The 27,870-nt window shown below is 42.8% G+C and overlaps 1 protein-coding gene across 1 annotated transcript in view; it reads right to left on the bottom strand.

Annotated features, from left to right (window-relative positions):
* LOC124607139 (meiotic recombination protein DMC1/LIM15 homolog) overlaps positions 1-27,870 on the bottom strand; it is a 117,997-nt gene that overhangs the window by 13,293 nt on the left and 76,834 nt on the right. The window contains exons 4-5 of the mRNA XM_047139347.1: positions 27,006-27,171; positions 16,673-16,855 (exon numbers count right to left, since the gene is read on the bottom strand). Of these exons, the coding sequence (XP_046995303.1) occupies positions 16,673-16,855; positions 27,006-27,171 (349 nt within the window). The remainder of the gene's footprint in view (positions 1-16,672; positions 16,856-27,005; positions 27,172-27,870) is intronic.

Genomic DNA, 27,870 nt, shown 5'->3' with positions numbered 1-27,870 from the left:
TGTCGTCAGGTGCAGTGGGGGCTGCACCAGCGACAGCAGTCGAGGAGTGGGGCAGAGGTAGGGACACCAGGAAGTGACCTGCCAGACAGTGATCCCCACTGTGGTGCAAACCAGACTGTCTGTGACACAGGAACAGGCATTGGCAGTGGCAATGGCAGGGGTGGCAGTTGGCTCTCCGGAAAAGTCACCACCATGTGTGTGTGTGTGTGTGTGTGTGTGTGTGTGTGTGTGTGTGTGTGTGTGTGTGTGTGTGTGTGTATGTGGAAACAGTTGGTCAAAGTGACAGGACATCCACTCTTCAGAAGTGCAGATGACACACAGGCACCAGCCCAGATGACTCTCAAAGATGACAGGAACTCAGTTCAGTCAGCGGCTGAAACCATGTGCCCAGACAGGTGCACCTGGCCAGAACCGTCTCAGAGCTAGTGACGCCAGCGGATGCAGTGTTGGATCCAGCAAGTGGAGGAGGATCTCAAATACAGAAGGTGAAGGTGCTGATGGATGAGTGAAAAGCTATGAATACAGCAAATGGTATAAAATAACTTCAGGCGACCTGCTGGATACATGCCTCCACCCCTGAGTTTTAAATGTCCAAACCATGTGTTCAGCCTCACCATTAGATTAAGGAAGAAATGGGGGAGCTGTGAGACAATGAACACCGCTAACCTGACAAAAAGATGCAAAGTCTTGAGAAATGAACTGGTGGCTGTTTTCGGTAACCACAATACACAGAAAAAATTGCAAAAGCAGGGCCAAAATAGTGGCCACCATGAATGTGGACAGACAGCATACTATGTAGGGAAACTTGGAATAGGCATCCACTACAATGAGCCAATACTGATTTAGGTCAGGCCCAGCAAAGCTGACATGTGGACGCTTGCATGGAAGCTGCAGCATAAGCCAGGGGGAAGACAACCGTGGGACCACCTGTTGCTGAACACAGCGAGTGCAAGTTGTGATAAGCTGTGTAATGTCCCCGTCTATGCCTGGCCAATACGCATGCTGCTGAGTGAAAGCTTTGGTGTGAGGTGTCCCCCAGTAACCGACATGGCGAAGCTACAACACATTACAGCATAAGGAAGTGGGCGTCACAACCTGGGGAGCAGCTTCCTCAATAGCTAACAAAAGAACCCCATCAAACACAGAAAGGTGGTGCTGGAGGGAGAAGTAATTATGCAAGGGATCCAAGGTACAGCCTGCAGGTTTTTCCAGCCACCTGTGCTGCACAAAAGAGACCTGACTGAGCACAGGATCCGATGCTATCGTGGCACTAGTGATAGGAAAAACATCAGCTGCATTCTGGTTCTCATTATCTAAATAGAAGCAAAGGAACTCATTGTGATTGAATGCCAGGTTGGCCTGATTGGAAGGTGAGTTAAGGCACTGGCGTTAGCGAGTTGTGCAGTTGGCCAGTAATTGATCTAATGATGATAATGGAAGAGAGAGAGAGAGACCACCACTGCAAACAATGCACTGCTTTGTCTGGCACTGAAGCCAAAGGTGTAAAGAGGGCAACCAACAGCTTTTGATCCACGAGTAAATGGAGAAGGCATGAAATTTCTTGAGGGCAAACACAGTTGCTAAAGTCTCAGAAGCATAACCAATGGGTCGTTCATACCTGTCCGCATATTTGTTCACAACATCATGCAAAGACCATGCTGAGGAGCATTTGTAGCCAACACAAGATGCTGACCCAGCTGGCCAGACAAGGAGCAGATTGAAGGTTAGATTTAAGCAAAATAAAAACTCAGTCACTAGCTGGAGAACAGAAAAAGTCACATTTTTATGCAAAAGCGCATGCAGGGGCTGAGCAACAGTGAATGCATACAGTAGAAACTTATGGTAGTACGCAACTTTACCTAGAAACACCTTTAGTTCCTTAATGGCGGTTGGTGCAGCAAAGCTGCTATCGTATCAATATGGTGACACAGGCTTGACCCCTGTGTGAGAAACCTCAAAACCTAGGTACTCAATTGAGATTTGGCAAGATTACACTTGAGACTCACAGACTGCAAAACTCGACACAGAGGCTGTCAGCTGTACTAAAAAAAGCTGACAAATTGTGAGCAGGTTAATGACGCCAAAAGGCAAGCCTCAATACTGGTATAGCCAAAAAGGTGTATTGACAATGAGAAGGCACCTAGTGGCCTCATCCAAGGGGAGGTGGTGGTATGCTTCCAACAAATCAATCTTGAAAAAGTAGTGGCCACTTGATAATTTTGTGAGCCACTCAACAGTGTGGAGCATAGGGTATGTATCTTTTATGGACTGTGCATTAATTGTGGCACTGAAGTCACCACAGAGGTGAAGCTTATCCATCGGCTTCTTAATGATGACAAGTGGTATAGCCCATTCACTGAAGAAACAGGCCGAATAACACTGAGCAACATCAAACTGTCTAATTTAGCCTTGACAGAGTCACGAAACATGACAGGCACCTGCCATGCCCCCCCCCCCCCCCAAAAAAAAGAGGGCATCTGCACTCTTCGATGGTAATGTGGCGTGAAAACCAGTAGCGCAACTGAGCCCAAGGGAAAAGAGCAATGAAAACTCAGTACGGTGAAACTCCAGTTGCTGATACTGAACCTGATCTGAAACTAAATTTACCTCATCAGCAATAGAGATACCAAAAGCATTCAATGCATCTATCTCGAACAGGTGTGCAATATGGGAATGATCCACAACAAGGAAGGTGAGAGGGTGAACAACAGATTTGTAAAAGATTGGCACGGACAACTGACCTAGGATCAGAATGTGCGATAACTAACCAACTTCTGTGAAACCTGTGTGAGGGGAAGGGAGCTCAAGTCCTCTTACATTTGTGGGTTTACTAAAATCACTCCAACTCCACTTCCACTTGCATTTTTAGCAGTTTATTAAACACACACAAGTCAATAAACAATTTGTTCAGGCAGCGAGTCATTGTAGAGATACAGTTTATGCCCGTTGGTACTAATGTGTTCACTATGTTTCAAGAGGAGTTACACACTGATGCAACGTGACCTTTCTTTCAACAGTTGTTGCAAATAGCCCAAAGCTTAGGACATGCAGCATGCTCATGTTGGACAAAGCAGTATGGGCACGATGGAAGGGGGGTACATGGCCACTGACGTGACATGGCCTGTTGCTGTTGTGGCCATAACTGATGCTGCCCCATGTGATGTGGAGTCGAAGGTTGTACTGCTGCAATGGCTTCCCTGCCATTCTAAACACTTGAACTGTGCCAAACAGGGGTTGTCTGAGCAACTTCAGATACCACTCCCCATGCAGCAATCTGATCGCAGGCAGCTCATGACATGTCAAAGGACTGTGCTATATTCTCACATTGAAGTGCTTTTCCACAGACTACCCTATCTGGGACCAGATGAATAAAACATCACACATCTTGTGATCAGCATAGGATTTGTGATTGGTACTAGTGACAAATTTACAATGATGGCTCAACCTGCATAATTCTGCAGCCCAGGCTTTGTAAGATTAGTTTCGACATTTCTAACAATGGTAAAATTCTACACATGTTGCAATGACATGAGTTCAGTCACAGTAATTGATGGAGAGAAGCTTGCACATTCCATCAAATGATAAGCTGGATGGTACTTGCAAAGGCACAAATTGGCATAACAACTGATACATGTGCAGCAAAAGCCAGGAAGGAAAGAAAGCCCTACACAGGTTTTTGTTGCCTATACAAAAACCCAGAAATGTTGGTGTAATCATTTCTCATAGGAGTCCCAGTCTTCAACCAATTCATCATATGCCGCAAAAGGTGGCGGTTGCACTGGTGAAAGAGGAACCTGCCGTGAATACGCAGATGCCACTAGATTTGAGAGCAGTGATGAGAGCCTGCTGTTTTCTGCGGAAGCTTGCTGCTGGGCAATGATACGTGGGGGTATTTCTTCCAGTGAGATGATGTCAGGTGACTTAGCACTGACACTAAGACACAGAGAAAACATAACCTCACTCATCACCAAGTTTGTTTTAGCAAGAACAAACATGATTTATGGAACATGAACGTAAGATACAATGATGTATAGGTGGCTCATAACACCAAACACATTGAATGGACAACAGTGTTACAGGTTATAGAATAGGCAAAACACTCATTTGCAATTGCTTAAATAATACTGTTTCTTTGGTGGCTCTCCAGAGCCCTCCAGGGGGCCAACACAGGTGGCTTCTATAAACAGACCTGTGAACTGTATGGATGCCTGATCTTTGAAACTGCTTGTGCCACAACTGAAGGTACTTCGGAAAGGAACTGAACATGTGTTGGTAAAAGTAGGTAGAGTGTGCAATTATAATTCATTCATTTATAAATATTATTGTTAAGGAAAAGCTTCCCTGTGTTCCACAGTTGACAGAAACTGTGTTCAATGTAAACGTCCACACAGCACAGAGATCCAGCTCACACTTGCTTTTGCTTTGTCTCTTCCAACACCATTGGTGCTGCACCATTACCGAAAGTTGGCCTAATGGTAGAAACTATGCTTCCAGGTGAATACTGGTGCACCACCATCCATGAGGTTTTGAGGTACAGCTACCACTAAGACCGCCCCTTGGAGAGCAGAGCTCTGTAGCCATGAGATGCAAATGTGAACCATCTGTGGCCAGCATATGTTTGGGCTTCACATGCTCTGTGCTGACATCAGTGTGAATGGAATGGCAGTGGGACAGCGGTGATTGGGCGGCAGAGCATGACATCACTCTTGGCAGGCTGAGCGCTTGGTGGGTGTGGCTTCGCACAGACCACTAGGGACAGCAGTGACAGGCAGTACTGTCCAGGAGATGTCTGTGGTGATATGTGGCTGGAAATGTTCAAAGGAGAGATCTTACCTTGGAGGACACTGACACACAAACAAAGTCTGGTTAAATGCAAATAAAAAGATATGAAACAAAATGATCATGCAAATGTCCTGTTCATAATGCACTGAGCTGAGTTTTGTCACATATCCAACTCAGAAACATAGCATGGCAGTCGATGTGGCCTCGATGCATGCAGCAGCAGGAGCACAGAGACTATGGAGAGTCTAGGCTTACAGAAACATGGTGTCTTCAGGATTCAAACCTGGGTCCAGGAACTGCAACAGACAAGGTGATGTGGGATTGGTGTCCAGGGCTCGACAGGAACATAATGCAGAAACCAGTGCAGGAGTTCATGCAGCCTCAGTGTCCAGTGCAGTCGAGGCAGACAGATGTGACAGTGGGTCCAGGAGCTGTGACAGACAAACAACCAGTGAGACGAGAGGTGACATCCAGAGCTCAACTGGAGACAAGATCACAGCTGGTGAGGCGACCTTAAAGAGACAGTGTCTCAACAGCAGGTAGAGACAGGGTGCATGCTGGCTGCATTGTGCAGTGTGACATCATTATGATGCACCACAGACATTTGAAGCACACACGGTGGCTGGCTCATGTGACATAGTCTGCTGGCTGCTGTGGTAGGGGTGGCTGGCACACCTGTGTGGAGTGTGACCTGAGAAGCTGCCTGGGTGGGGTGGGCATGGGCTGAGGCACATGTGGCTGTGCAGTGAGTGCTGTGGCATCTGTATGTCTCTGGAGGTATACTCCTCAGTAATTGAGCACAGTCTGCCTGAATGGTTACATGGGGAGCATTGTCAATTGACAGGTCCTCTGCCAGGTTAAAGAAGTGAACAGCATCCAGGATGGTCAAGACATAGGCTGGCTTGACTTGGTCAATGGAGACTTTAGTTGGCTTCTCATCACATTCGGTGTGGTCCCGAGTAGGGCAACTTATGTGGTGGCTGTACCACATCTATACATAACATAACATTTGTGCAATGCTGCAAGTTGACATGAACAAATACACTGTTGGTGCTGTACCATGCCTGTGTATGCAGTTGGAGGCTGGCCATGTGACCTGCGCAGTGGTGGGGCCAAGGAATCATTTGGTGGTGGTACCACCTCCATGAATTCACCAGGGATGGCGAGCAACTGACCGTAGATGAGGTCTGCAAATGAAACTCACAGGACAAGGAGTAAGTGTGGTGTCACCGCCAGACACCACACTTGCTAGGTGGTAGCCTTTAAATCGGCCGCGGTCCATTAGTATACGTCGGACCCGCGTGTCGCCACTGTCAGTGATTGCAGACCGAGCGCCACCACACGGCAGGTCTAGAGAGACGTACTAGCACTCGCCCCAGTTGTACAGCCGACTTTGCTAACGATGCTACACTGACAAATACGCTCTCATTTGCCGAGACGATAGTTAGCATAGCCTTCAGCTACGTCATTTGCTACGACCTAGCAAGTCACCATTACCAGTTTATATAGAAATGGAAATTATGTACAGTCAAGAGAGATGTTCTACAATTATGGATTAAAGTTAAGTATTACATCAACTACATACTTTATTTGCTACTAAAAATTCCCTTAACTGTTCCAGACCTCACGCCAGCCTGCGTGAGCTTAAACACGTGTATTTCGGCCTCCTCTAGCAACACGGTGTTGGCTCTTCTGCCAACACTTCAGTAAGAGTGGAAGTGCTTTGACCCAGATGACTTTGTGACCTGTCTGGGATGCTTTTAGCATCCAACAGAACCGTTTGGTCATGCCATTAGGTGCTGGGTGGTAGCTGGTCATTTGATGTAGCCATACACCACACAGTCAGGAAACATGCGTAAACAGCACACTGTTGAACTGGCATTATGTGACTGCGGTAGCTGAAGTGTGCCACACTTGTGTCAACGAAGGCAGTGGCAATGGTCTCGGTGATGATATCCACTACTAGCATTGCCTCTGGGCAGCATGTGAAATGGTCCACCATTGTCGGTAGATACCAAGGCATGCCTTGTAACAGATGAAGTGGGCCCACAATATTTGGGTGGACATGTGCAAAGCAGTATGTTGCATCAGGGAAGGTGCTGATTGGTGCATGGGTATGTCTCCTGACTTTGGCACACTGGCATGGTGTGCATGTGCATGCACATATGCGCATTGGTGGCAGTCTTTCCAGAGTCCTGGCCAGATAATACTTGAGGGCACACATCACTCTTCTGTTTTTGTGTTACATCCTCAAAGTTCACGGGGGAGCTGATAGCAGCATGATCACAGCACAAGCAGTCAATGACAATGTTGCCCATCCCGTGAAAGTGTTGAATGTTGGTGGTGAACTGCAACATGTACCCCAGCTGTTGTAGTTGGCGAGGTGAACAGTTGATGTTGTTCCTCTAAAATGTGTGAGTTATCAGCTTGTGGTCGGTTAAAATGATAAAAGGGCAGGCTTTTGCTGATGAATGGAAGTATTTCACTGCCTGATAGACAGCAAGCAATTTGTAGTCATACGCACCCCACGAGCGTTGTGACACTGATAATTTGTGTGAAAAGAAACTGAGTGGCTACCAGCTGCTGCCAATGTGTTGTAGGTGCACTGCGCCCATAGTGGTCTGGCAGGCACCTGCAACTACAGGTAACTCCGTGCTGCAAGCAGTGTCACTAAGCCATGGCTATGTTTGGACTCAGCAAAGCTTTGTTATACTGCATTCATCCAGATAATGAAGAACTTTTCTTTGGCAGTGAGGCCACGTAGCACCACAGTCAGGGGTTCCAGCACTGTGGCAACATTATGCAGATGGTGCTGGTAAAAGTTGATCATACTGAGGTATGGTGGATGCCCACGGGCATGGTATGTGCAAGATTGTCTGCACTTTGTCTGGTAGTGGTGATCAGATGCTCTAAAAATTCGATCTCCATTATTCTGAATACCCATTTCAATGGGTTTATAATGCTGCCAAGTCTGGGCAGCATTCCAAAGACCGAATGTCATGTAAATACTCTCAAAAAGCTTAAAGGGAGGGAAATTGCTGTTTTTTTATGTCTTCTGGTGCCATGGAAATCTACATGTACACCTTCGTGCATTCAATCTTGCTGAATATAGTCAAGTCCACCAAGGCATAACTGAAATCCAATAGGTATGGCACTGGGTATCTGTCTGGCACCGTCCTTGAATTCAGTGCGTAGTAATCCCCACATGAGCACCAAGAATTTTCGTTTTTTGGCACTAAACTTGAAGCAGAAGACCATGAATTGCTTGACAGTCACATGAGGCCTTGTCACAGCATGACCTCAAACTCAGTCTTTGCCACCACGAGCCTGTCTGGTGTGAGACAATGTGGGCATGAGGTGGGAGGGGAAGGCTTAGAAATGTGGTGGAGTGTCATATGTTTGACTTCCCTCAGCACTCCAGGATTTCTGTGTATGGTCCAGAGCATGTCACGGGTTTTATGTTGAAAAACACTGCCTTATGTCGCTGCCCCACTATCTTCAAACTCATTGTTCAGTCGATCAAGTGGGCATTTGTGATGTCACCATGCAGTTTGTTGTGGTTGAGGAAATCCACATCCAGGATTGGCTCATTGAGGTTGGCAACAGGGAACCTCCTCGTGAATGTGCAGTGCAGTCTGAGGTCCACATTCCAGTGATGAGTACGGTATGTTTTTATGGCGGAATTGTTTGCCGCTGCAAGATACAAAGTTTCTGCCTTCTTATGGTGTCTTAACATCATCTTAGGGAAAACGGACAAATCCAAACCAGTGTCAACAAGGTACCTAATGCCCCCACACCATTCTGCTATGAACAGATGCTTTTAAACTGCTCTCCTGCCATTCAACTCTCCAGTCAATTCTTTTACGGCACAACAGTAGCCATGTTCTATGGTGTCATAGTCTCTTGGATAACTTCGGTAGAGTAAAGATGATATTAATCCTTATGCAAGCAGACAGTTTCCAATGGCCCCTGATGACACATCAGGTACATGTACATGTATGGTCACAGCTGGTGTTTGGGTGTGATGACGGTGAACAGCACTTGGTTGCTTCATTGCCAAAACTGGCGTGGTACCAACAGTAACCACTCAGAGGTGGTTCCAACGAGAGGGGGTACCATTAGAATGGCCGTTGCTGCACTGACGATTGTGAGAGCTGAGTTTCCTGTAGCCACATCTGCTATTGCTGTGATGCCTGCTGCCCTCTGGCCATGCCAACAAATTGATCTGTATGGTGAGTGCTGCCTCCAGGATGGACAAGTTCTGCACTATATAGTGTAGGTTGGCATCCAAAGCAGTGGATGCAGGAAGTGTGTGGAACTGCAGAGATGGGGTTGCTGCATCTCAGGTTGCCGCAGCTGTGGCACTGCTCCAGTGCATCATGTACCCGACTAGTCAAGTTTGCAGTTGCATCCCGCTGAATATCTGTCTGCACGGCTATTACCACTTGCACTTATGCAGGGAGGTTGCGCAGCCATATAGCGTGCAATAGAGAGTCTAGGACCTTGTCAAACTGTGTGAGGTTCCCCACAGGTGGTGCAGGAACTGAGAAGGTCTCTGGTCACCACATTCCTCTAGGTGCAGCAATTGGTCAACCATTGTTCTTCAGATGATGAAACCTCTTGGATAAATTCCCCCTTCAGCCATTTACATGAGTACTGTGTCAGTGAGGTGGTGTTTATGTCCCTCCACTTTGGCTGCATACTTTTGATTGATCTGGCTCACTACATGTCCAGATTTGTAGAGCTCACAAGTGTAATGTTGTTACTTACAAAAACCACCTCCCATGGGCTAAACCACATGAATGGGTCATGGGGCCAAAAGGGGAGCAGCCTAACGAACATGAGTCCTACATTAGTCATTAACTCAGTGGTGTCAGGTGGGTGTGATGCTGTTTTGCATGTGCAGATCCTCATGAGTTGTCTCCAGGTGGGTCAGATCCATGCATGTGGGCTGAGTCTGTAGCTCAGTTTCCAGGAGCTGATTGCATGCTGACAGCTCTTCCTTTGCCTTTTGGAGTTCCTCCATAGCTGTCATACTCCAATAGCTAAGTTCTCATGTACAGGGAAAGACATACACAGAGAAAACATGCACACAAAAAGGATAAACATTCAATGTTCAAACCATATGTGCATATTGCTGTGGCCAACACAGAAACGTTTGTTGGGGAGTCCACTTGTGGTTCCATGTCAATTCCACTGTTGAAGTGCGTCACCACGTGTTTGCCCACAGATCACATCAAGGTCACCAATGAATCAGGAAATGATTATTTTCCCCGCTTTCAAGTTTGTAGTGTAATGAGCCAGCTTCTACTGCTGCACCCAGTCCAGAGTGTAGGCTCAGGCGACGGTGATTGATTAAATGTGTGATTACATAACAATACATTTAGTGAGAAAGGGGGGGGGGGGGTACATAAGAAAATTGCAAAGTATTGTCTCAAACTTCCAAAGTACAGTCTAAAATATTCATATGCCACAGTAACATGACTGTGGTAAATAGCTCAGCCACTAATCCTGGAGGGTGCAGACTCCTCAGTGATTGAGTGTGTAGTATGATCTCATGGTCATGGAGAGGTGAAGGATGCGTGTCCAAACAAAAGTGCAAATTACACCTTGTCTCATGGGATGCCATATAATTTGTGGATGTGACAGGATGGAGTGAATTATCAGCACCTCTTCAAACTAGTCAGAGTGTCGGTGGGGAGCACAAGTTGTAATTGACCCATGTGGTCTGTGGCTGACAGAATCTGAGACCAATGTCAACATCCACATGACGTGGGGATTCACTCACAATGGCTTTCATTTTGTCTCTTCTGCATCCGTGAGCACTGCACTGTTGCCAAAAGTTGGCTGAAAGATAAAATCTTCACTCTTGGGTGAATACTAGAGTGCTGCCATACACACTATTCTGTGGTATGGCTGCCACATTACCAAAATATTCTTTCAATTTGAGGACAGTAAAACCTACAAGTACCATACTAAACTGAAATATAACCCATTACCCTATCAAGTGTATGTTTATCTAAAACAGAACTTAGTTCTGAAACTCTTTGACTACCTGTCAGTTAACAGAAAAAAGTTGAGAAGCAAGTTGCTGATAGTTTTTCTCCCTAAACCCTTCTTTGCATCAGACAAGTTTTTCAATAGAGGTAAATAATCAATACAGTAGCTGCACCAGCCATAGACGTGGAACACACTGTTTTAAGAGATTTTGGAAGTCCGGTCGGTCATTGTAAACTTCATTCCATGATATTTCAACTGGACTTCTGCTGGTCACCTTCAGGTGAGCCATAGAAGACTGACAAAGATGTTCTCCACTCTGCCTTGTGTAGTACGCCCATAATATTGGTGACAGAAGGACCACACCACCCGGTGGCAGTGCCTTCACTTGTGGAACTGCAAGGATCAGCTGTTTTCGGTGTTGCCACTCTCTGCAGTTATTGCAGTATTCTGGCACCTGCATCTGGAGGAAATCTTGGAGATGAAGGGATTCTGCACATTATCCAGCTGGTAACCACTGTCATGGTTCATTAGATTTTTGCGATGCATATTTCAATGGATTCTTTTAATACTGAGTCCCAAAAAGATATTACTGTGGCCAAGATTAATGTTTTGTCATACTCTGTTGAATTCCTGTGGGAGATACAGTGTTCCACAACTACAGACCTTCTAGGTTGCAAAAGGCAAGTGCAACATTTATGTCCTGTGCAACATTCTTCCACTATGCATGTTGTTTGTTCTACATAGGCCATACAACACTGGCAAGGTATGAAACTTCCTGGCAGATTAAAACTGTGTGCCGGACCGAGACTCGAAATTGGGACCTTTGCCTTTCGCGGGCAAGTGCTCTACCGACTGAGCTACCCAAGCACGACTCACGCCCCGTCCTCACAGCTTTACTTCTGCTAGTACCTCGTCTCCTACCTTCCAAACTTAACAGAAGCTCTCCTGCGAACCATGCAGAAGCTTCTGTTAAGTTTGGAAGGTAGGAGACGAGGTACTGGCAGAAGTAAAGCTGTGAGGACGAGGCGTGAGTTGTGCTTGGGTAGCTCAGTCGGTAGAGTACTTGCCCGCGAAAGGCAAAGGTCCCGAGTTCGAGTCTCGGTCCGGCACACAGTTTTAATCTGCCAGGAAGTTTCATATCAGCGCACACTCCGCTGTAGAGTGAAAATCTCATACTGGCAAGGTATTTTGAAATTCCTGTCTTCTGCCATAACAAATTGTCTTCTGCTGCTCTCAGCAGAACCGAAATCTTGGATTGTGAGCCGAAAATCGCTTTCACCTGAAAATTATTAAATATTCTTGCTATTTTGAAAGAAATACTTCCCATGAAGGGAAGAAAAGCTTGGGACTTTACTGGCATGTTCTCTTTATCCACTTCCCTGTTCTTGATTGTAGCTGAGAATGCACTCTTAATTTGCCAGGTCAAGTATCCATTGTATCTGAACACTGCCCTTAAATGTGCAAACTTTTTACGTTAACCATCTGTATCTGACACTGTATGGGCCCTCTGTACAAGGGGTTTCGGCATACTCATGGTTTGGGATGGCTGATGGCAACTTGAGGAATGCAAGTACAAATCAGTGTGAGCGGGCTTACAGTAAACAGGATGTCCAAAAGAGCTGTCATTCTTCCACCTAGTCAAAACATCCAGGAATGGGAGACAACCATCTTTCTCTAATTCCATCATAAATCGAATGTTCTCATGAATGGAGTTAAGATGATGTAGAAACTCCATTACTTATCTTCTCTATGTGGCCACATTACGAAAGTATCATCCACGTATCTTGTAGTGTGGCCCCACAGAGAACATAAGTTAATGGAGTTTATACATCATCTTAACTCCATTCATGAGAATATTAAATTTACTATGGAACTGGAGAAAGGTGGTTGTCTCCCATTCCTGGATGTTTTGGTTAGACAGGAGAGTGACAGCTCTTTGGGACATTCTGTTTACTGTAAGCCCACTCACACTGGTTTGTACTTGCACTCCTCAAAGTTGCCATCAGCCATCCCAAACACATGAGTATGCCTAAAACCCTTGTACACAGGGTCCATACAGTGTCAGATGCAGATGGTTTACCTAAAAAGCTTGCACATTTAAGGGCAGTGTTCAGAGACAACGGATACTCAACCTGCCAAATTAAGAGGGCATTCTCAGCTAAAATCAAGAACAGAGAAGTGGATAAAGAGAACATGCCAGCAAAGTCCCTAGCTTTTCTTCCCTTCATTGGAAGTATTTCCTTCAAAATAGCAAGAATCCTTAATAATTTTCAGGTGAAAGTGACTTTCGACCCACCATCCAAGATTTTGGACCTGTTGGGATCAGCAAAAGATGGTTTGTTATTGCAGAAGGTGGGAATTTACAAAATACCTTGCCAGTGTGGTATAGCCTATATAGGACAAACAACACACATAGTGGAAGAATGTTGCACAGAACATAAACATTGCACTCGCCTTTTGCAACCTAGCAAGTTTGCAGTTGTGGTACATTGTATCTCCAACGGACATACAACGGAGTATGGCAAAACATTAATTTTGGCCACAGCAATATCTTTTTGGGAGTCCATTATAAAAGAATCCATAGAAATATGCATCGTGGAAAATCCAATGAATGACAACAGTGGCTACCATCTGCATAATGCATGGAATCCCATCATCTCCGAGATTTGCTTCAGATGAACACAGCAGAATACTGTGATAGCTGTAGCAAGTGGCAATGCTGAAGACAGCTATCCTTGCAGTTCCACCAGCGAGGACGCTGCCATCGGGCAGTGTGGTTCTCCTGTCCCCATGATCTGACATATGTGCCGCAATACTATCAGCGCGCTACATAATGCGAAGTGGAGAACATCTGTGCAGTCTTTGATGACTCACCTGAAGGTGATTGGCAGGTGTCCAGTTGAAATATTGTGGAATGAAGTTTATGACGACCAGCTGCAATTCTGATATTTCTTCAAACATTTAATTCGCCGGAAAAATTTTGTATTTCACGACATGGAACATACATTGTCAATAAGTATGACTGACTAACCTCCCTCCTGAGTACATGAGACAGCTTGCATGAGACATGTATTGGCACCTGGTGGCCTCCTCACTCTTCAGTAACAGTCATCAAACTTCAAACAAATCCCACACTTGTCTGTGAGGAGATCCTAACACCACTGATCCAGGTTCTGTTCCAAGTGTTCCCTTGCCCACCTCTTTTGCACTCTTTGGTGAAGGTGGTTATTATAATGGGTACCTAGAGTACAAATTGATTGTTTGGTGATTGTTACATATTGTCTGGGCTGACACAACCCGCCCAGTTGCCTCCAAAAAGACTGTGAACTATTTTGTTGCATTCTCCTCAGGCTAGCTATAAGCTATAATTTGCAGCTAGAGGTAATGAGCTGGTGTTGTTGACCAAGGGTGGACACAAAAGTGTAGGTGTTCAATTTTGTGTACCTCATAATAGTGCTTGAATGACTTCACTGTAGCATGTGCCAGTCTGGTGTCAATTTTCGATACTGATGACCCTTCTTGCCATAAAGTGCCAATGTGCACATGGTCTAAGCTTGAAATGATCTTTCGAAGTGTCTTGGCAGACTAAGCAGTATACACAACCTGCATGCTCCTGTTCATAGTTGGAGGCATGGCACTCTACTGAACTATGCTGAGAATGCAAGTTTACTTTTACTCCCACACACATTTTTCTTGAACATTTTATTTGTCAGATTTTCAACATAACATTTATTGGGGCCTATCACAACACTCAAATGAAGGTGCTTTATCTAGATTGCCTAGGAGACCCAATCCAGAGTTCGATAGCCAAGAAACGTTACACTTATGAATAGACCAATAAAATGTCCAAACTTCAGAAGACTTCCTCGTTACATCTTGAAGTGTAGAAACAGTTACAAGGTAAGATGATGTTCTCAGTGAAGCATTTATTTTATATGTAATAAGGATAAGCAATTATACTGTTAATGTCAGAATATCCTTTTGTGTGTCAATATTTTGCAAAATATCATCAACTGCTTCAAAGTATTGTGTCTCTTAACATTTTAAAAGGAAGGGTGCAGATTTAGTTTTCCATGCTCACTATGATACCACTCTTTGAATTTAATTCATTAATCACAGTGATGAAAAATCTTGCTGAGTAACGTTTTTACAGCCCAAAATTGATGAAAATATTATACATTTTATGCAGAATTGTCAGGGAAGCAGAACACATGAGACAACATCACTCTCTATTTTTTCTTCAGGATCGGAATCCACACATCAGTGGAAATATCTCCACACTGATTGCAGTGGGACTTATTTTTGGAAAGTATATGACTCTTTGTAATAGATCCACATCCTGTATCTGGTCAAGTTACAGTTTACCAGTAAGGCAACCACTATTATGGCTTTATTGAGGATCATCTCCAATATTAATTAAGGATCCACTAACAACTAAAACTTACAGCAGCTGCCTCTAAGTTGTTCTGCACCCATAACAGCATGAAACATATAGCCACACACACACACACACACACACACACACACACACACATTTCATTCTGTGTGTTCAATGGAAATGTGGAGAGATCTATGATACGCTTAAAATCAAATGCTTAAAGAATTCATTTTGTTGAGTTCTGAAAGAGATTTAAATGGTTTTCTAGCAAAATGTGGAGCATTGCCCATCAAAGCCAACATTCTGGCTCAGTTACTACGAAGACCACCCACATGACCCCCCTCTTCAGTTTTCTGTTTTTGGTGCTGGGACAAGAGGAGAACAATTCCACATTGTTCCATTTTGGCACTCCCGTGTGGTCACATGTATTTGGGTTCACACTAGTAGGGATTTGGAAATTGATTATGGCTCACCACAACCATCATTTTGTAATGGTTGTGACAGTCCAGGACCAACTGTGCCAACACTGGAGTTAGCAGTGCTTGCACCCACAACCACCTGTCCTGACATCCAATGGAAGTATATCAGACAGCATCACCAATAAACAGGACACCACACAGCCAGACATGACCAACACTCTACCAACAGCGAGGCACCAGCACTGCAACATGACACACCTGGAAATGCCCCCCTCCTTCGGCCTGGACATATTTGAAACTTTGTGCTGTTTCAGTGGGGAAAGGATTTAGTAGCCCAATCGGACACTGATATGAAAAGTACATTATTGATCTGCTATAACTGCCTGAAACCTAGTGACCCACTTGACATACAGTGTGGGGCTGTGTATCACATCATTCAGCCACCTGCCTTGATAAAAGACCAGATGTAGTCTGTTGTAAGACACTTCAGTGTATGCCAATGTGAGCATTCTGTAGTGGTCTCTGTGTGCCTTATATGATGAACTATGTGATTTCCTAGACTGTGTTTGCTTTTCTGCTCAATGATTCTTATCTGTTGCCACTGGGCTCTAATGTGGACTTGGGTAGACCTAGGTTTTAACCTGTGACGAATATCAGTTTTGAGGTTTAATGCGCAACATTTATTTCATTTGCTTGTTCAGTGCTGTATGAGGGAATAAATGTTGAGTGCTGTCTTGCTTGCTGCATCCATGCACACCCCCCTCCCCCCCCCCCCCCCCCCCCACACACACATATGAGAGAAAGCACTGGTAGATAGACACAATAAAAAACACACAAATTTCAAGCTTTCGCAACCCAGGATTGCTTCATCAGGAAAGAGGGAAGGGGAGGGAAAGACGAAAGGATGTGGGTTTTAAGGGAGAGGGTAAGGAGTCATTCCAATTCCGGGAGCGGAAAGACTTACCTTAGGGGGAAAAAAGGACAGGTATACACTCGCACACACACACACACAAACACATATCCATCCGCACATATTAGCTAAAAATATATTTTCATGAAAAATGGGTAATATAGTTTCTACCCAACAACAAACCTGGAATGTAAGTGCAGCTCCTGGATCAGATGTCATTTGATTTGTAATGAAGACCGCAACATTGTATTCTTCTGAAATTTTTTGTAAACGAGAAAGCATTTGAGCCAACTTTTGTTGGCGATCAGCTAGTTCACCTCGTCCACTAAAATCTACTCGGAACAGTGCCATAATAGAGTCTACTACCTGTGCATAAACACTTGATATTAACAATACACACAACAAATAAAAATGGAAGATTACATATTGTTAAAATGTTGGCTGCTTCATCATATTTCATTGCTAAACTTATTTTACCTGCTAAAGGAGACAACCTTCACTAACAAGAAAATGAAAGCTGAGCAATAAGTTAGAAAGACATGACAAATAAAGATGTGGAATGTATCCTTAACAGCATCATTGAATCTCTAACACAAATAAATTAACAAGTACAGAGATGCAGCCTAATTTCATTTATTAATGTTTCATGGAATAACATTATGGTTTAACACATCTTAGATTTGGAAGATTTTTATTGCACAATAGTACACAGTTAGGTTAAATAGTACTGCATATTATCTGACAGATGCTTCTTAATGGTCTCAGGATCTGTTCAGGGAAACACAGCATGATGACTGTTATTAAATGCACAGTTTTTGGATTTATGAGAGATTTTCCCTTTTCATTTAAGTGAATGCCATGTCTTGTATAATGTTCTCTGGCAATATCATCTGTTACAGGGCAGCATTGTTGAGAAAGGACTGGTAGATTTTTCTGTGTACATTATATGCTTTCTTTATTTCTGTGAAGATTTAGTTGAATGCCCAGTTCATTAAAAATACTTGTCAGCTGATGTGAAGGGAGTGCTACACATTCTTATTACTCACTATTGTGCAGTAAAAATTTGCAAAGTAAAAAATGAAAAGTTTACTGCAATACTGCTTTGTTTCTTTCTTCATTTACACAGAAAATATGTAGTGCAATGAAATCTGATTTAAATAACACATTTAGTTCAAAGAGAATGATAATGTCTACAGTTATGATATTACATGAAAATACGGCCTTGATTGTTCTTCATTTGAAATGGGCAAATGACACTATCACAGAATCATACAAATGCCAGGGTTTAACAATACGAAGGGATATAAAATGGGGTGATCACATAGGCTTGGTTGTGACAAGTGGGAGACCTTGGTTCCTTGACAGGAAGCTGGTAAAATTCAATCAGTTTACAAAGGAGACTGCATAGTTGAAGTACAGAAGACAATAATGGAATGACTTGTCAAAGTATATTGATGTTTTCATGTTATGCCGCTACTATAAGAACAAATTTGCAACATCATTAAGAATGATGCAAACAACTGCTATTGGTCCATGAAGCAATGAAAACTGTGCTACTGCGCATCCACATCGATATGTCCACCAAGGACAGCACAGGAAATATACCCATATACGAGGGTTAGTTAAATGAAAATCTTAAATATTTTTTTAAATATTATTTATTGTGGAGAAGTGGTACAAAGCTGTATCACTTTTCAACATAAACTCCCCCATGCTCAATGCAAGTCCTCCAAGGCTTACAAAGTTCATAAATTCCTTTAGAAAGAAATTCTTTTGGTAGTCCGCGCAACCACGTGGCGTACCTCTTCAACAGAATGGAACTTCTTTCCCCCCATTGTGTCTTTGAGAGGTCCAAACATATGGAAATCACTTGGGGCAAAGTCTGGTGAGTATAGTGGATGAGGAAGACACTCAAAATGCTGGTCTGTGATTGTTGCAACTGTTATATGGGCAGTGTGGGGCCTTTTATTGTCATGTTGCAAAAGGATACCTGCTGACAGCAATCCATGTCACTTTGATTTGATTGCAGGCTGCAGATGATTTTTTAGAAGATCTGTGTATGATGCACTGGTGACAGTGGTCCCTCTAGGCATGTAATGCTCCAAAATGACACCTTTTTCGTCCCAAAAGAGAGTTAGCATACCCTTCCCTGCTGATGGTTCTGTTTGAAACTTCTTTGGTTATGGTGATGAGGAATGGTGCCATTCCTTGCTCGCTGTCTTCATTTCTGGTTGGTGGAAGTGAACCCAGGTTTCGTCCCCAGTAATGATTCTTGCAAGGAAGCCATCAACTTCTTGTTCAAAGTGCCAAAGAAGTTCTTCACAAGCATCAAAACGTCGTTCTCTCATTTCAGGAGTCAGCTGCCGTGACACCCATCTTGCAGACACATTGTGAAACTGGAGCACATCACGCACAATGTGGTGTACTGACCCATGACTAATCTGTAAACAGGCTGCAATGTCATTCAGTGTCACTCAGTGGTTTTCCTTCACTATGGCTTCAACTACTAAAATGTTCTGTGGAATTACAATTCGTTGTGCCTGGCCTGGACGAGGAGCATCTTCCACTCAAGTCACACCATCTGCAAACTTCCTACTCCATTCGTAGACTTGCTGCTGTGACAAACATGCATCACCATACTGAACCTTCTTTCATCGATGAATTTCAAAAGGTTTCACACCTTCACTACACAAAATCTGAATAGCAGAATGCTGTTCTTCCCTGGTGAAAGTCGCAAGTGGGGCGGCCATCTTTATACTGATACTGCGATGGTATGTGTGCATCTGCACTATGCTGCCACCTACAGGCCATTCTGTATGCTGTTTCTAGCATGCTCACCAACTTACAGGATAACGGTGTGAAATTTCGATTTGTTATTACAAATTTAAGGTTTTTATTTTACTCACCCTTGTAGAAAATGAATCTGAAGTTTATTGCTACATACGTAGAGACTCTTCTCTGATGGGAGTTAGTTTGGTACATGATAATCGATAACAAGTCACTTCTTGAATACTGATAGAACAATAATAATATCTGAAGACTGAAAATGACATAGTAACTTAAAAGTTCAAAAATCCAATGTCCATACACTAAGTGTGCTACAATCAAAGTCTGTAAGGGACATGCAAAAGTTGAAATTCCTGAGAGGAAGTTCAGTTCTGAAGAGCCACACAAATGTTTGAGTCTGGCATATTGCTGATTCAAAACAAAGACAAAAATTACAAAGTCTGCCAGTGGCCACATCTCTTTGATGTAGAGACCACAAATGGTGTAAGTCCTTAGCTGGCAGCTCCTGGAGGCAAAGATCAATGTGGTTGATGGCATCATAGTGGCAGCTCCAGTGTGAAATCATGATTGTGGGAATGCTTCTGCAATCAGTGCTTGGTCCAGGAAACTAACTCAGTGTGAACCCCCTGAGCATAGCGAGGATACCAGCCTAATTACTTCCCAGGTACCAGGATACTGCAGGTACTGCTTTCAGTCATGTGGCCCATGGTGGAGAAACATCTGCGAGGCCAAAGGTACAGTGCAGCAATACCTTATCTGTCATCTGAAGAGATGTTCTCTGTGAGGTCCATGCCTGCATAACCCATCTGTGTTGTTGGTAACTGGCCGAGTAGCCAGTTTCATTGTCTCAAGCTACCAGCCTCCTAATGGTCAGCTGTAGTTTCCTCACTGTCATTGTAAGATTGAAGGAAAAGTAGAAGATTGTGAAGTCATCCACAAACAAAGAGCATTTAGCAGGTCTCCTGACTGCTGAGGAGATGCCATTGATAGTGATTGCAAACACTGTGGCACTGAGTGCACTGCCTTGGGGTCCCCATTCTCCTGAAAACAACAATCAGACAAGGCATAACAAAAATAATGTGATATTGAAGGCAGGGTCCTAGAGGAAGGACCGGACAAGAAGTGCCAGACAGCCAAGTTGTCTCCAGTCATGAAATTGGCAAAGGATGTTGGACCTCCAAAATGTGGTGTCATACTGATCTTTTAGGTCAAAAAATGCATCAGCCTAATGGTTTTGGCATAAGGAATTCTGTATCACTGTCTTTGGGAGAATTAAGTTATCATGGGCAGAATGATAGAGGCTAAAACTGCACTGGGTGTGGCACAGGTGACCTCAGGATTCGAGGTGCCAGACAAGGTAACAGTTGACCATGCACTAGAGAGTATTATCTAAACAACTGGTAAAGGCTGGACTCCAGTAACTGTCGGCTTATTTGGTCCTTTCCTGCTTTCCATTATGGAATTAATATTTCCTACTGCCAAGTCATCCATCAAACCAGATATGACTGAAACAAGATGGAAGCTTGTCCTTGCTCCAGCGCACAGATGACAGAGCATGGCATAATGAATCTGGTCCAGTCCTAGAGCAGTGTTTCTGGCTTGGACAGAGCTCATTCCAGTCTCAACATAGAGAATGGAAAATTCTGATCTCATGAAATGAGAAAAAGTAGAGTCTCCTCATCTCCACAGTCCTATGGAGCACCTGGAGCACAGGAGTTTGTGAGGATGGTGCAGTGATGGTAAAAAAGTGTTCAGCTAAAAGCTGAACCATGTATTTAGGCATATCCACCAAGTCAGCATTTCTCAACATGACCATAAGAGGAGGTGTACAACTTGCTTGAATTTCTCTGCATTGAGTCCCAAACTTGTGCAGTGGAGTGGATCAATTCACAGAAGCCTCAAATTTCTTCCAGGAGTTCCTCTTCATTTGTTTTATCATTTGCCTTACTTATGCTCTTGCACACCTGAAGGCACAGAGGTTTTCTGTAGTTGGATTGTGTTTGACGTTTCTCCAAAGTTGTGCACCTGGCTCTGATTGCCGAGTGACATTCATCATTCCATAAGGGAACAGGTCATCTTCTGCAGTGGTTGCTAGATTGACAAATGGTATCTACTGCAGCTCACTGGATCACACAGGTGATATGATTCATCATCTCCTGGGCCACTATCCTGTTGAACACAGATGGCCTGCCAACTGTATCACATCTACTTTGCCCTCTGAATCAACCATCTTGGCTTTCTCTTGTCAACCACCATCTGAGTCAGCAGACGAATCCACACTGGAAAGTGGTCACTGGAATGCAGATGTGCTGCCACTTCCCACTGAACTGAGACTGCAAGATCTGGGGAGCAAAAACAAAGGTCAATGGCTGAAGATGACCCTGTAGCCACAGAAAAGTGTGTCATCTGATGACAGTATCAGTTGCCATCTGGCCAGACGCACTTTCCAATATGTGCACCACCACTTATACTGTCATGTTTCCTACAGCCACCACCGTGGCATGATGGTGCTGCCACAAATGATTATGCTGCTGCCATTGAGATGCAAGCATCCTCTCTTTGGAGCTCCAGCAAATGGGTGTACTTAAGTTCGAACACTCATGGACTCACCACATTTTGTGTGTTTGCTAGTTGAATAACATTTACAGACTTTCATGTCATATTTAGGGGTGAGACCAATGTCAGTTTTGATTGTTTCTGTACCCAAAAGCAGATGGCAACACATATCCGTAAGTTTTTACATTTGAGGGTTAGCCCGTTTTTCCGCATGTCTTCAAATCTACTTTAGCAACTGACACTGCAGTTCAGCAACAAAATTATATATTATTTTTCCTATTTGATGTTAGATGTAGAAAAATTAATATCTGAATTCTCCATTCATGAATGGCATCTTTTCCCCTCTTCTGTATCCATTAAAGAACCACACAGCGTGGAAAGGAAGTCATGACACTGACCAGAGTTCAAAAGGCAGATATTCTCTGAATGAACAAGATGCTCAATAATTCAATCCCTGGAACAAGTGGTAGCTGAGCTCCAAAGCACTTTTTGTACAATGAGGTCATCTACAAGAAAGAAAGGGTGGGAGAATGCCTGGAAGAGCTCTGTCAGTTCATCTGCATCCAACGGATCGTGAGGGGAAAGACATAAAGAACACACTGTGATTTTAACTGGTGTGAGAACTTCCACTGCAACTGCTTGTATGGCCATGGTAGGAAGGACAGGAGAGTAGTGGCATCTATCATTGACTTAAACAGCCACTTCATCCTTAGCTTTATCTCCTGTAGGTGTGCTACCTCCTTAATACAGGTCTGTTGGTGACTTTAAAATAAGTTTCTTGTAAGCAGATGCAGAATGATCTATCTGGGCCAGGAGCCGTAATTCTTCTACATGCAGTTATCATCTGCTTAAGTTCCACTGCAATAGAGAAATGCCTGTGGGAGCCATTGATTAGCGATGGTTGTCCTTGTCCTTTTTCCTCTGTGATGGTGTTTTACCCAAGAGGTCAGGGGAACATGAGATGGTGCCCTGCTCTAAAGTTCTTCCATGTGGATATCTGTATCCTCAACCATAAACTCACCATTGGAAAGGGGAGTGCTAGCCAATTCAATGGTTTTGCCAGTGGTTTTTTTTTTTCAATTTTGAATTATTTTATGTATAACTTTTTCCTTTCTTATGTAGGAGTTGCTTCTACGGGCAGAGAGGATGGCTTAATTGGCTCCTCCTGATGGTGAATAGTGGTATGTGGCTGAGGTTCCAAGTCCATGGTTGATGGCTTCTGAATGACTTCATGTTCAAGTGAAGCTTTCACCCACTGATACATTGACAAGTGCATGTATTTGTACTTGAATCTGTGGTGTGGGTTTATGAGGAGGCATCTGGATTCCTAAGGGCTGGGGCATAAAAAAGTAACACATATTGGAGGTTGCATAGCTTCAAAAGCTTTGTTAGCTCATCATAGGGTATGTGTTTTGTAACTCCATACTGGGTGATTCCCAAAGCAGTTTATACAATTTGGACAAAGTGTATAATATTCACCTGATTCGTGAGCTGATCCTCCAAAATTTCGACACATCACTCTCCTGTTACATACCAAAGTGGTGTGAATAAATCTTTGATACTTGATCCATCACATTGGGATGGGAATCTGTGGTCAAAACTTATGATGGATGTGGCCTGAAAGAATATGTTCAGGTAATTCCAGAGTGTTGAATGTTACAATAAATGTTGCAGCTTTTTCTAATGTACCATCGGTTCTCCTTATGTAGTTCTGCACTTCCATAACATCCATACTTTTCCATTCTTTCTGCAAATCCCCAATGTCCATCTCCATTATATCAGAGCAGGTAACCACGTCTTTACAGAAGTTAAGGATGTTATGCAGCTCAGCCACAACAAGGTAGTCACCTAAGGCCTCACATCCCAGAAGCTTAGATGCTTGGTTTGACACAGCAGTTTCAACTAGAAATGTTTCATTATGAAGTTGTTTAATACTTTTTAAGTATTCAGCAATACCCTCTAATATCTAATATCCCATGAATATATAGAGGGGAGACCTTGTCAAAGGTTCCTTCTGCACTGTTGATTATAATGTGTGTGTTATGGAATAATTACAATAATTATGCCACTACTGAAAATGAAAAAGTTTTTTTCTGTATTCTCTGTTAGTCATGTATGCATGTGATTTTTAAACATTACAGATGTAACTAATAAGATTATCATTTTTAATATTTACATCTGAGCTGCTCGGGGGAACACAATGGTCAGCGCCATTGCCGTGTATTTTGCAATAGATGGCTAATGACACCACCTGTGGGATGCACAATGCAGTAAACTTACTAGTAGCTCCAAATTCACTCAACAGACGTCAGGGCCGAGCTTAATGGTAAGCGCCACTGTCCGTATGTTGCGGAAACATAATGGTAAGGGACAGAGAGAATGGCGGCAAGTGAAAACATCTCCAAGATTATGGCAAAAGTGAACATGGCAGAAGACGAGAAATATACTTCCAATGATACTAATATCTTCGAGAGGGATCCAGAATACATTCCTAACGATTCAGATGACTCAGAGGTATGTTATTTTGTAAATATACTGTCTTTAGTATGTTTCACGAACATAATGGTAAGTGCATGTACATACCATTATGTTCCTGAAGTACGTTAATTTTGAGGTTATTTTAGAATGGCTACATTTTTTTGGCTAAGTTAGTGTGTGAAAGCGCATTTTTCATTTATATTGTTACATGTAATAATAATAATGGTAACGGTAATAGTAGTTTTCGTTGTTATAGAGGTTAATAGCGAATCAGACCATATTGCCCAAAACAACAAACAGTGTATTGCTCCTGCAGAAACCATTCAGGAACAGACAAAGACGTCGTCTTGGAAAAGGTGCTGCTGTGGCCAAAATAAGAACTCGAACATGGTGCTGTTTTGGAAATATCTAATTTCAACTGGTAGATTTTGTGTGATTGAACACCACTTCCCCGTGAGCGGGCACACAATTTTGCCGTCCGATAGAGATTTCGCGGCAATTGAAAATTACATTCACCGACAAGTACAAGATGTGTACAGTCCAGATCAGTGGTGCGAGATCATCAAGAAGTCGGCTAAGAAGAATCCATTGCTTGTATATAATATGAAAAGAGAGGATTTCTATCAAATACAATACTCTAAAGAAGCGTTTGGCTTCAGAAAGAAGACAGTTGATAGTCGAGATGTCAACCTAAGGAAAGTATGTAGGTGGAAGGTGACCTCCGAATATCCATCATCTTTATTCATCAGCGAGACATTTTGTCATGACATTTGGCATGAAATAAGCTTCAGGAAACGTGGAAGACAAGGATCAGTTCCTATGCTTCGACTTAAATACAATGGGCAAAGGCTTATTGAAAAGAAGAAAGTTGCTGACGTCCTGTCGCTCCTAAATTACATACCTCCTGTCCACCATGGATTTATCCTGTCACTAAAGCCAACAGTTTTGGATGAAAAAGACTTTAGTAATGAGAGTGATGAATGATTTTGCAGTTTCAGTAAAGTGTTGAAGACTTACTGTAAAATTTAATATGTAATGTTCTATCACTATGTGTTGTTAATGGTGTATGGTAATGTAATAATTTTTGTATATTTCATTTGTTTTGGTCATTTCAGAGTTTCATTTATGTCTGTACAGTAGAAGATAGGTGTTAGAATCACTACAGAATAAAAGTACTGTTCAAAAAAAATTATTCAGATTTGCAGATCAATTGAAACTGTATCCCGAAACTGTGATTTTGGCGCTTACCATTTTGTTCCCCTGCGCAGCTCATCTATCTTGGAAACATTAAGCAAATTAAAAGGTAATTGTCGAATAATTATAATGACATAAAGAGGAGGGATGAAAGATGTTTATTGGTAAATCATGGAAGTACCAAGAGCACACTAAAAAAAAGTCTAAAAAGAAAGACTGGAATTTAATTTTCTGTTAATGATGGGGTCTTAAGAGAAGAACACAAGCTCTAACAGGAGAGGTATAGGGAAAGAAACTGCTCCAGTCCTGTTTGGAGGGTCCATCATAGCATTTGTCTAATAGAAGAACCATTAAAACCTTAATTCTGGAAGGCTGGATAGGGGTTTAAACCCTGTTACTGACCAAGTCTCTGAGTAAAGACAAATCTCAGAAATTGGTAAAACTGTATGGTTTAACAACATAATGATCCATACACAGTGCTTTGAGATGGTGCACTCTACAAGATTATTGTGAGAACATAAAAATATATGTCATGCATCTGGTGAAACAGTCATGGTGTGATTGGTTGTTTGGCTTAAGGGGGGAGGGGAAAGGGGGGTGGTGTGGTGTACTAAAAATTGCTTCCCTGAGGTGTAACCATCACTACTGACATTTATTGACAGTTCGATATTTACAAGGGTGTAATATTGGTCAAAGAGAGTAAAGCTAAACAAGGAATACATGGAATAACAATTTCAAATATATTGACAGTATATGTGAAGAATCTGTTCTACAGTCTCATCTCAGATTATGTGTATGTTATCCTCTCCTCTGTTCTATCTCCCTCTCCAAATCCACACCTCCACACCTTTGCGCACTGAGTAAGCTCACTGGTGTCAGAGCCCATGCCGTAGTTCTATCGCAAGGATCTGCTGCCTCCCTCCCCTGTATCCCTATCCAATACATCTGCCACCTCTCCTTCCCAGCTATTAGTCACCCTTACTCTACCCTCCTTCCTGGACCCTGTCTTCTTCCTCCTCCCTACCCCACCCTTTCCACATGATGCAGCCCCCCATCTTAGTTGAGATGCAGTACCAGCACAACGTAGTCAGCCACAACAATGTAATCATATAGGTGTGTGTGTGTGTGTGTGTGTGATCTATAGCTTAAGAAAGGATGCAGTTCTCTATCTTGTTCATGTGCTTTCTGATGACTCAAGTCCTCAATTGTTACATGTACTTCTTAAATCATTTTCATCCCTATAAATGAATTTTATGTTACATTTGTGAATGAAAATTCTGTTGCTTTGCTTTTTCCTTGAAATTTGTAAAAATATTTCATTCACATTTTAGTGTACACTTGATGGAGCACAGCTGATTAATATAACACTAAATCATTAAACCTGCAAGGTCAAACTTAGCCATATAAAAATGCTGCAGTTAACAGCAGCTACTCCCAGTCATAAAAATAAAGACACAACTATACATGACACAAGTTAAAAACACAAGTATACATTACATACAAGTAATTTGAAGACTCCAGGTTCTTCATGAAACTTTGCAGCAACATAATCCATTAGTTCATACTGATGTTCACTTGTATAAGCTCGAGCATATAAAATGTTATCAAGGACTGCATTTTGGTCCAAATTAAACCGATCAGCAATTGGTCGAAGACGATCAGGTCTACTGAGAACAAGAAGTCAAGGAAAAAAATCAGAAGTAATCCTAGAATGATTTTGATAACATTAACATCATATTTTATGGACTATAAGATGCACTTTTTTCTTCAAAAAATATCCTCCAAAATTCAGGTGTATCTTATACTTGAAATTAATATAAAAATATCCAGTATTTGATATAAAGTTCCCGCCAGTCTTAAAAATGGCCATATATTCAGTGCCATGGAAAACCTATCTCTGTCTGGTAATACTGGATTCAACTAGCCACAGCAATGCACTGATGCAGTGAACATGGGTTGTGGGGATTCACAAGCTTGCTAACACTGTCACCTTCCTACCCACCATTACAAACACAGAACACTGTCTAGCCTATGATGCATCATTGCAGTCTATGGTGCCAGTGAACTTGAATTGAAAGTGATTTGTGTTATCAATAGCAGTACAATAATGTTGTTGGAATCTAGTTTCGTAATGGAAAAAATAAAAGGTGATCATATGATGCAGGCTATAAATGAAAGTAATAGCATACACAGAAGAAAATAGAAACAGAGCAGATGAATGGCATTTCTGCCCTCCACCAACAGGAAAAACCATTTGTGATTGGTGGGCTAGTAAAGAAGAACTGAAAAAAAGAAAAAAAAAAAAAAATCCAGAAGACTAAATTTGCAAATGGAAGACTGAATATAAAATGGCCAAAACTGGAATA

This window comes from Schistocerca americana, chromosome 3 (genome assembly GCF_021461395.2).
Source record: "Schistocerca americana isolate TAMUIC-IGC-003095 chromosome 3, iqSchAmer2.1, whole genome shotgun sequence".
NCBI lineage: Eukaryota > Metazoa > Arthropoda > Insecta > Orthoptera > Acrididae > Schistocerca > Schistocerca americana.
This window is presented reverse-complemented; position numbering and strand designations above follow the sequence as displayed.